Source organism: Pantherophis guttatus, chromosome 1 (assembly GCF_059756535.1).
Source record: "Pantherophis guttatus breed Tessera chromosome 1, ASM5975653v1, whole genome shotgun sequence".
Classification (NCBI taxonomy): domain Eukaryota; kingdom Metazoa; phylum Chordata; class Lepidosauria; order Squamata; family Colubridae; genus Pantherophis; species Pantherophis guttatus.
The window spans coordinates 99637476-99648297 of NC_142063.1; the positions used below are offsets into that span (position 1 = coordinate 99637476).

The 10822-nt window shown below is 36.7% G+C and overlaps 1 protein-coding gene across 4 annotated transcripts in view; it reads left to right on the top strand.

Annotated features, from left to right (window-relative positions):
- LMO1 (LIM domain only 1) overlaps positions 1-10822 on the top strand; it is a 128477-nt gene that overhangs the window by 68751 nt on the left and 48904 nt on the right. For all 4 annotated transcript variants that reach the window (XM_034417015.3, XM_034417014.3, XM_034417016.3 and 1 more), the window contains exon 2: positions 10569-10782. In XM_034417015.3, the coding sequence (XP_034272906.1) occupies positions 10569-10782 (214 nt within the window). The remainder of the gene's footprint in view (positions 1-10568; positions 10783-10822) is intronic.

Below are 10822 nucleotides of genomic sequence, written 5' to 3' on the forward strand. Positions count from 1 at the left end.
TGTGCATAATTGCTGGACTGAATTTTAATGGCTCTGATCTAAGTCTTTTCCTTGACTTTGGATCAGGGGTGAAATGCTCCCAGTTCAGACTGGATCATCCAATCCGGTAGCGATGGTGGTGGGTGGTTCAGAGAACCAGTAGCAGAAATCCCTGCTCCCCCCCCCACATGCCCAGCTGAGCCACGCGATCATCAGAGGCTTTTTTTTTTAACTTTTAAAAGTATTTTTTCTACAAATGCTTTTAAAAGTTTTTTAAAAAAGGCTCTGATGATTGCACGGCTCAGCTGGGATCGTCAGAGGCTTTTAAAAGCATTTTTTTCTACAACCTCTTTGGCTGAAGAGGTTGTAAAAAAAATGCTTTTAATAGTTTTATTAAAAAAAAGTTGGCCACGCCCACACAGTCACATTACACACACACACACACCCCAACCAAGCCACGGCCATGGAACCGGTAGTAACAAATTTTACATTTCACCACTGCTTTGGATTCATCTCTGAACAGGAAGATGGTAGTTATCCCTTTATATGGGCACTTCTGGTGCCAACAGACAAACTTTGAACTCTCTCACTCCCCTCTTTTATCCAACAATGGATGTTTTTTTAAACTCTAATCCCAAGCATTCTATCAGCACTTTCTACTTCACAGTTGTTATCAAGTGAACGTTTTAGAGTTGGAAGACACCCAACAGGATGTGTAATTGAAGGCCATCCTCTATAGAAAATAGGCTCTTGTTCTATTAGGCCAACTAAAATAACTCAATAACACAGTAAACGCTGCAATGCAAATGGACTCCTGAGTCCTTTCCAAGTAATTTTAATTGAAAATAACTCCTATTGATTTCAGTGGGATTTTTAAACTAATTTATTTGGGATAACACCTAAATATACAAGGACAAAGTCATCCAGAAGCAGACAAAGACAGTAGGACGAAAGAACAGAATAATGAATTCAGTTGTGGGAAAGTTGGTTTTAGCTCCCCATATTGTGTAGTTGATGGTCTTGGAACAAATCAAATGTAATTCAGTCTGATCAGTTTCACAGAATCAAACACCAGACTAGAGATAATCTTAGAGGGGAAGAAATATACAGTAGAAGTGAAATGAATCACTCTGGGAGATTTGTCTTCTGTGATCCATGCTTTCTTATCTCATTTGCATTACTGTTATTATGTACTACATGTGGATTTGTCTTCTAAAAGCATTCCGAAATCAGAGCTAATGCAAAAAATATTAGCTAAATCTTATAATATCTATCCTAAACTATGTCCATCAGTTTGCAGTTTGTTTCAGCGCCAAAATCCAGTTTCTGGTTCTTGATTATAAAATTCCTACTTTAGTTGCTTGGAAATCCAAGTGTATAAAGTAATATTATAATAATATTTCTGTGTACTTAAACTTGCTGGAATTTATAAGCAATATGAGCAGCATGTTACTCACTTAGATGGGTCCTACTGAGTGGGTTCTATCTCAAAGCATCTTTTCATGAGAGCAACAATAAAATGGGAAGTGCAGCAGTGAAATGCAGTGTCAATAGAGAATATGAGGTTAGATAAAGATTTTTTCCCCTTTTAGTGACCACAGTTGAGTTCAGCAACTCTGTTATTAGATGAAGCGATCACTAAGAGAAATTGTGACCATGCTTATAATCGTATCGCAACTTTCATTTGCTTTACAAAACTGCAAAGCCCATAAATGTTAGTATTGGTCACAAGGTTACATTTCATCACCACCAAAACTGCTGCATGCAAAGTCATGAATTTGTTAGAACACAAATAAAGACATTTCTAAGTCCATTTTCTAGTTTAAAAACCATGTCAGTCATTTAGAGGTTAGATGGCCGAGTCCATAAGGTAGGTCCTTTTTTGGTATTATTCTATTTCAGGATATTTTTTTAAGAAAAAAAATCTTAAAATTTCTCTTTGATAATCTCGGCGATAAGAACAGATTTTTTTTTTTTAAGTTGACTGAGAATTGTTTTATTATTGATGCTGCTGTAGATTATATACATTATGCTGATCATCCATTAGGTGGAGAGTTAATTGTAATCAACACAATCAATTTTCAAGAGGGAAACTTTTATGTTTGTTACGTTGTGTTGTGTTGTGTTGTGTTGTGTTGTGATGTGATGTGATGTGATTTATGCTGTGCTATGCTATGCTATGCTATGCTATGCTATTTTATCCCAGTATCTGAACATTTTGAATTGCTGATATATATGGGGTGGCATTCTTGATTGTGTCCATTTTTTTGAGGACAGGATCTCATCTTTAGTTGTGAGTGTGAGTTTCAGTTTAGTTCACTTTTTTTCTTCCTTCAAGAGATCCCAAAGTAGCTGTCATTAACACTAAAAGTAGTTCTTGTGTCCCTAGCAGATTCCGTGAGGAGTGTTGTTTAAGCCTCCAGGTTTTTATAATGTTGTTTAACCTGTCTCTATAGTACAAAGACTATTTTGATAAGGGATAGATCAATACCCCCCTGTTTGTCTTGAAGTGTCTTAAGTGCTGTTGTTGTTCCCTTGCAGTTCTGACAAAGCAATTATTACTGTAAGAGTGGTGGGTTTTATGTGTTGAACATTTGCTACCCTCAGGTCACTGTTGCTTTTAAGGAAAGCTGAAAATGTCACTTGCTATAGCAACATTAAGTAAAGTCACTGTGGTTAAAGATCTGTTAATAATTTTGGGAGGGGGGATGCACATGTGTAGTATCTACTTTAGTCCGAAAGTAATGTGTTTTTACTTGCAAAAGAGTTTTCCATTGAATTTTTGCTTTCTGACTGAAGATGACTCATTTGTCACTGTTAAAACTCATTTGTTACTGTCAGCCAATTTCTCTAATCTAGCAAGACAGTTTTGAACTTTATTTACATATGGCAGGAGATTAGCTATCCCATCCAATTTTGAATTATTTGGGAATCTGATATGCATTCTCTTCATCTCTTCATGAAAATCATTACTAAAAATAATATGGGGTAAAAGGATCCAGCAACAATCCTTATGACACCCAATGTGATACTTCTCCCCAATCTGATGAGGTACTTTTAATGAATATAAAGAATATGATTTTCAAACCTGCTATACATCCCATGTAATTGTCATGCCATAGAGCAAATTAAGTAGATTGTTAATCAGCATGTAATTGGCTACTTAGTCAAATGCTCTACTAAATGCAAAGTATGCTGCTCTACAGCATCCCCATATTCTTCCTAAGATTTTTATGTAGTCACATTGATTTCTTTTGATATTCTCCTTTCCTCCTCTCCTCATCAGAAATATTTGCAGTGGTGCTTTCAGCATCTCATTCTTTAGATGCTCTTCCCCATTGCTTCCCCATTCCTATCAGGGTACCCTATCGGTCATTGATCTGAGTTTGATGAAATCTAAAATATCTATTTGAGAGTTTCTTCCAGTTTGCCTTAACTCCCAAACTCCAGCATTTTATGATTACTTTTCCCTAATGGTTCTATACATCACTTAAATGTTGCTGTTTTCGTCTTGGAAGCACCAAGGTGCTTTATCATTTAAACAAACAAACAAACAAACAAACAAATAAATAAATAAATAAATAAATAAATATTTCTGCCTCTTATTCTTTCTTAATTAATTAAATCTTCCTTACTAATTGGTGCCAAGTATAAAACCAAGTCAAGTGACCTTAGATGGTATATGAAAATATACCAAAATATTGCCATATACATGGAGGGTTCTTGAAGAAAGGAGGGGTGAAAATATATTTATTCCTACGCATGCAGTCCATAGAGCTATTTTTTTTTCCATGACTATATTTTAAAAGGTAAGGTTTAAACAGTAGGAAGAAAAAAATCATAGAAATAATCTAGTTAAACTCTAAAGCCGAGTCAGATATTTCTACTAAAACCTTTAAGTTTTAAACATTAGAGACTTGTGATTTTTCCATGTTCACTACATTCTACTAGAATTTTTAGGGATGCTTTCCTCTCTCGGTTTTTGTCCAAATTTTTAAGAATGTTTGGACACTTACTGGATCTTAATGGTGCAACTATGTAGAAGTATGTCTGTTTCAGCTGAGAGAAATTGTAACCAAGAACTACAGTGCCAAGGCAACAGTCTTGAAAGAAGCCAATTCTGAAATCTGTTAAGGAAGTTTACACAATTCAAAAATGAGATAAGGTTAGTGAAGCAAGATTTGCTCTCGATAAATACTTGCTGACCTCTAGTGATTACTGCATTATTTTCCAAGGGCTTACAGATGGATCTCTTTATTATCTGCTCTAGATTGACTGCTTTGTAGCTAGCTGGATCTTCTTCCCTTCTTTTTCTGAAGATGGGGCAGATGCAGATCCACCTGTAGTCTCCAGGATTTTTCAAGAATAATTTATAAGGATCTGGTCAGACCAGATCTTTATGAATTCTCCATTTCTGCAGTGTTCTAGGATTTAATTTATTTAGCTCTGAAGATTTAAACTCATTCAAGCAAAGAAATATCCACAGCCCATTTTCTCTCAGTCTCAATCTTCCATCCTGCCTCTTTGCAGTTTTTGGGTGGATCCCAGACTTTCTGTTGGAGGAGACTGAACCAGGCTAGGAGTTGAATAGATCTGCTTAGCTGCTAGCATTTTGCCTTCTTCACTGGGCAGATGACATACTATTTTCCCTTTTTCCTTTTGTTCTAAATGTACTTAAATATATATATATATATACTTTCAGAAAATTGTACATTCTGAATCTTTGCTTGCCTAACATAGCAGTGCCAAGCTATGTTTCTCTACTTTTTCTTTGATTTTCCTGGTTCTTTTTTTCTATTTCCCATTTACCTTCTTTTTTGTTTTCAGATATTTACTATTTTTTTGCATAGTCACAATAGTTTGTCTACATTTTTTCCCCTGAAAGGAATTGTTTGCTTTTAATATTTTTGTTTTAATATTTCCTCCTTAAAAACTCTCATCCTTTCTTCCAGTAGCTTCTCCTGCCAAAAGATTACACTCAACATTCATTCATTAAAATCCCCCCCCTTTTTTTTTTTTGAAGTCCAAGACTTCAAAACATGTTTGACTCCACTCAGCTTTAGGGCTTTCTTAACAGCAACTTTAATGTGCTTTCCTACCGTCTACTTTCCACCTATCCTTTCCACCATCACCAAAACATATGGCTGTGCAGGATTGGGGCACCCAAGATGCTCCTTCCTGCTTCATTGTGTGTGTGTGTTTTTATAAATCTACTGATTTCCTTGGAGATTGATATTGCCATTTCAATCCCCATCCTGTCTCATAAAGCAAAATTCCCTGAACAGTTTTGTTAAGACCTTTCCAAAGTACAGTAATCACATATGAATATGCAACCTTTCAAAGTAACAATTTTTGTTTAAAGTTCAAGCCATGGGAACATCAATCTCCTGGAAGATGTGAAAGATCAAGAGGCAGGTATTCTCAGACAAAAATACACCTGGAATGATTGGCATTTATGCTGGGTCATCTGTTTGCAACATGTAGGCAAAACTAGATAGCATGCATTGCTTCCTCCATGGAAAGTTTGAAGCTCTAGATTCTATCAAGTCAGTTTAGTACTATTGTGGTTCATAAGCTTCATACCCATAGACTAACCAGCTTTCTTGCAAAGGATAATTTGTTAACATCCTGATGTTTTCTTAGACATCTCCAAGTTAAGAGGTGTAGGACTGAGGATAAAATGTCAACATTTAGCATTACTGTCTAAAATTTCTTTAAAGCACCAATCAAACATACTTAAAAACCCAGTTGTGAACCATTTATAGCTAATACTCTGGATACGATTTCACTTCCCCTGAGGGTGGGCATTCACTTCCCCCAGAGTTCTAATTCTGTCTTGAACATGAAGCCAGCTGGGCAGCCTGGGACCACTCTCTGACTGGGTGGCTCAGTGGCTAAGACACTGAGCATGTCGATCAGAAAGGTCAGCAGTTCAGTGGTTCGAATCCCTAGCACAGGTCTCCTGCATGAGCTGGGGGTTGGACTAGATGACCTCCAACTTTGTTACTGTTAACTCTCAAACCTAAAACAGAGAAAATGGCAAACCATCTCTGAAACAACCTTGTCAAGAAAAATCCAGGGACTTGTCCAAGCATTCTCCAAGAATCAGACATGATTGAAAGGGGAAAAGGTGCAACTGGAGGAAGAATCATTATGGGATTTTAAACTGATTTGCACAAATTCAGCATACCTCCCATCATGAGCCATGCAAGTACAAAACAAATAATTCCTACTCTAGATGTTCACCCAAAAGCATTAATACAGCATCTGTAGTGTGATCAATGAATGAAAGTTTGAGTCATATGTTTTCTCATTAGTTTATTGTATGGGATTCTCATGGAAGATTCAGACCATGTATAGACTGATGTGCCTGTCAAAGAAAATGCCCATTTAATCTTTCACTTTTTAAAAGTGCAGAAGGAAAACCAGTGATGACTGAGGAGAAATCCAAGCAATTTCTTCCTTGATTCCCAGCAGCAAGTATATTTATCTTTTAGACCTGGCTGCTATAATGCTGAAGAGGTCTTCAAATAAATCTTGAAGAATATGAAGCTACTTACCCCAAACCCTTGGATTTAATGGCAAATGAGCACCTGCAATGGAATTTGAGACTAATGTTTTGAAACCCTTTTAATGCAGCTGTAGAAATTCCATTCAGATCATTGATGACACTCCAATGAAAGGTTCTGTGGACTTACGATCTATCATTTCACCTAATTCACAAATTCGCTCAAGACAGAATGAAAATTCAGATTTTGGAGGGATCCAATGTCCCACTTTCATTTCCTCAGCTATCCTTCTGGGTATTCAGCTAGTTCAAGGTCTCCTACCTATTAAACATTTAGACTTCTTAGGCTTTTACTGATATCTCTATCCCTTTGCCCAAAAACCCACAGGAAAAAAAATCCTGGGAAATAGATTGCCTAAGAAGAAGCTGTTGAATGACTGGGGACAGAGAGAGGAAAATTTATCTGCGTTTCTGTGCCTGCTCATTGGGAAATAACTTTCTCATTTTGCCTGCCTTAACCTAGGTGCTTTTGCAGTGCAAACTTCAATTTACACTCTAAGTAAACCAAAGTCATTGCTGATTTGGCTGTGAACACATAACAAAAAAAGCAGCCTAATAAATCTGATTAAAAGCTTAAAATAATTGTAAAAATAGCAAGCAGAATCACTGGGAGTCATGTGGCATACACATTTGATTATATGTGTGTCTCTGTGCAAGAGGGATGCCTTAATGTGTACATTAGTTCATTCGTGGTCCGTTGTTCACTCTCCTTTGTTAATTATCTCTAAGTAAATCCAGTGGTAGATTCTTTCGTCAGTGTCCAGTGATTTGAGGTAGAATAGTTTCACCTCCATCTCTTTTAACAATTAACAATTAGAAAAAATAGGTAAGTCATGGAAAAATAATATTAATTAAAACTGTCGGGTCTCAAGGCAAATTTTATTTATGTATTAATTTATTAGATTTATATTGCCACCCATCTTATGAAGCATAGCTCTTGGAAGCTTACAATCGCTGCAATATTGTACATTGCTGATGAAGGTAGCTTTAGGAGACATTAGAGAACAGCAGGGCAGGAATGGAGTTTTATATTAAAGTTGGTTGCTGTACTTGCAGGTATGTGTGTTTTGATTTTGCATATGTACATTTAATTTAACTTTGTGTGTATGTGCATATAATATATTTCTGCATCTATCTTTCTATCCATATCCACCTGCATACACACTCACAAACATACGCATGTCCAGTAGGATCTACCCACAGGAAGGAAAGAGATTGGCAATAATTTCTTGGAATGGAAAGTTGAAAAGACACTGAAGTAGGTGAATTGTCCAGTCAGAGGATAGCCTTCTATTCAGAGCAAATGCCTTTTAAGTTATGGCCAGAACATCTTGGTCCTGATAGAATTTTCCTAACAGAGAGAATAGCCATAGAGTCATATAGTGAGGTCAGTATGAATAGAGAGAGGAACTATTTAAGGGTGCAGTATGGGTGTGCTTGGAGTCTCCCTATAAATTTAATGTAATTTTAATATAAATTTAATTTAAGGGGCGTGCATAAGAGCACCAGTTTGCCTACCGTCCCTGTCCTAATGTTTCCTCTGTTTGTATTTATTTTATGTATCCAATCCATGTTTATACTTATTATCTAATAGGTTCTTGACAAATAAATAAATAAAATAAAGAAGAAATCAAGAAATCAAGGGCAGTTCATCCTCTTGTGTCATCCTCCATCTTTTAGAGAAGAAAGTTGTTTGGAATTTTTTTGAAAAGCCCATGCTAGGTAGAGTATGTCTCCCAACAGATGTAAGGGTAATTAAAATATCTCACCATTATGATTTCATGCCTCCTTCACAGACCTGCATTTTGCTTTTGAAAGGCATCATCCACATCCTTTTGGTTGGATGACACCAATAATGGTATTTTATTTGTTCCTTCACATATTTAACCCTCCCTACAACCAAATTCATTCATTTGGATTTCTGAGTAGAAGCTTTTGCATACAACACTGTTCCTTCTTCTTTTCTATTGCTTTCCCTCATTTTTAAATGAATTGTATCCTTCATTTCCAGCCACGGGAGTCATCCTATCAGGTCTCCATTATACTATGAAATCATATGTCCTTTCCTGTATTAAGAGGTCAATCTAATCTCATTTCCCATACTCTTGAGTATTAGTGTATAAAAAATGAAGGCTGTGAGCTTTACGAACCAAGGTTCTTTCTCATGTTTCACTGAGCGGTTTAAAGAGACCTAATTTCATCAGTGGTCCCAATTTCTACAGTGCAGTAGTTTTTGTCTTAAGTCCTCATTTCAGAGTTTAAGTTTTGGTTTCCATCTTCTGCTGGACTTCCTACTCAAGCTTGCTACGCATTGACCAAGCATATCCCTACCAGTTCTTGTGAGGTGCAGTCCATCATCTAGATAACCCATGGTCTCAGAAACCAAATATATTCCATCAGTATCATTTTTTGTAGGGAGTTGCTGACTTGCATTATTCTTTCTCTTTCCAGTTCTCTTCCACAGTTTGGAAGGATGAATGGGAATTATTACCTGAGCTCGAGGATCTTGAGCTTCTTTCTAAAATTTTCAAACTGATGAAATAGTTGTAGCTGTTATTTTGCAGTATTATTGACCTACTATGTATTAGCAGAAAAGGACATGGACTTGGTAACTCTTGGAAGGACACTTCAGAGACCCATGAGTATGGTTGGCATATATTTGCTTCAATTCTTCACAACAATGAATCATTAACTACTCTCATTGTCTTCTTACAGGGCAAATTTTCATTCTCTCTGCTCTTTAGAAAACAATTGTGCTATTTTCTGTTTTAGTTTTTCCTCTCTGCCATTTAAGGAAGCATTGTCCTGTCCTCCATGTTCTATCTTCCATCTCCTTTTCACAAGGACATGAAAATTGTTTCTGGATTCTGAAGATATTCCAGAATATCTTCTATGTCTGGTCTTTCAACTTGTCACTCTTACCCACTGGCCTTACTCCACTGTTTTATTGTCTTTCTTATGGAAAGTTGCTTTCACTGTCAGTTTCTGTTGCTGAACTAACTTTCTTTCAACTAATAAATTCTCCTCAGCTGAAATGTGGCCATTTGCTGCTCCAATACTTTAGCTTTTTCTTGACTGCTATGAACTTGCATTTCCATCGTTTTCAATTAGGAAGAATCATTGCAGGCACAATTTGCAGACTCTATAAACTGATCAGTCCAATCACCAGGGTCTAGTATATACAAAACTTTTCTATCTATGTATATGTGTGTGTGTAAAATAATATTTTTGATAAATAGGAAGAATTGGAATTATTACCGTTACAAAATTACCAAATTACAAAAAAAGTTACAAGTTAGAACTACGCTGCCTTTGATCTGACATAAGCATAGTACATAAAATTATCTGCTACAATGTCCTACCTGTCAATGACTACTTCAGCTTCAACCACAACAATACACGAGCACACAATAGATACAAACTCAAGGTAAACTGCTCCAAACTCGATTGCGGAAAATACGACTTCAGTAACAGAGCGGTCAATGCCTGGAATGCACTACCTGACTCTGTGGTTACTTCCCCAAACCCCCAAAATTTTAACCTTAGACAGTCTACTATGGACATCACCCCATTCCTAAGAGGTCTGTAAGGGGCGTGCATAAGCGCACCAACATGCCTGCCATCCCTGTCCTAATGTCCCCTTTTATTCGTATCCATTTCATGTATTCATAATCATGTTTATACTTATATCTGTTATCTTATACATGCTTGACAAAATAAATAAATAAAAATAAGACAGCAATGTTTCACAGGAAGTACTATAAGAATTCCTTTATTTAGTAGCTCAGACAGATTCCTTAATATCTGGAGATAATAAGCCAGTTTTATGATGGGAAAATATGAATGCCCTTGTAACTAATATTAATCATGCTGCCAGGATCAGGTTCTCTGCTCACTTTGCAAACAAAGTCAAAATTAAACAAAATTGCCTAGAAAGACCGCTTAGGACACCAATTTCAGCTTGGAGAATTTCCCAGCAACGTCCTCATTTGACAGGCCCTCTCTTTTTTCTGACTCCTAGGTGTGCCAATGTTATCGGTGCAACCAAAAGGAAAGCAGAAGGGCTGCGCTGGCTGCAATCGTAAGATCAAGGACCGCTACCTTCTGAAGGCCTTGGATAAATACTGGCATGAAGATTGCTTAAAGTGTGCCTGCTGCGACTGTCGCCTGGGAGAGGTTGGATCAACACTTTACACAAAAGCAAATCTCATTCTCTGCCGCAGAGATTACCTGAGGTAAATGTATATATGTGCATATGGTTGGGCTATGATTATC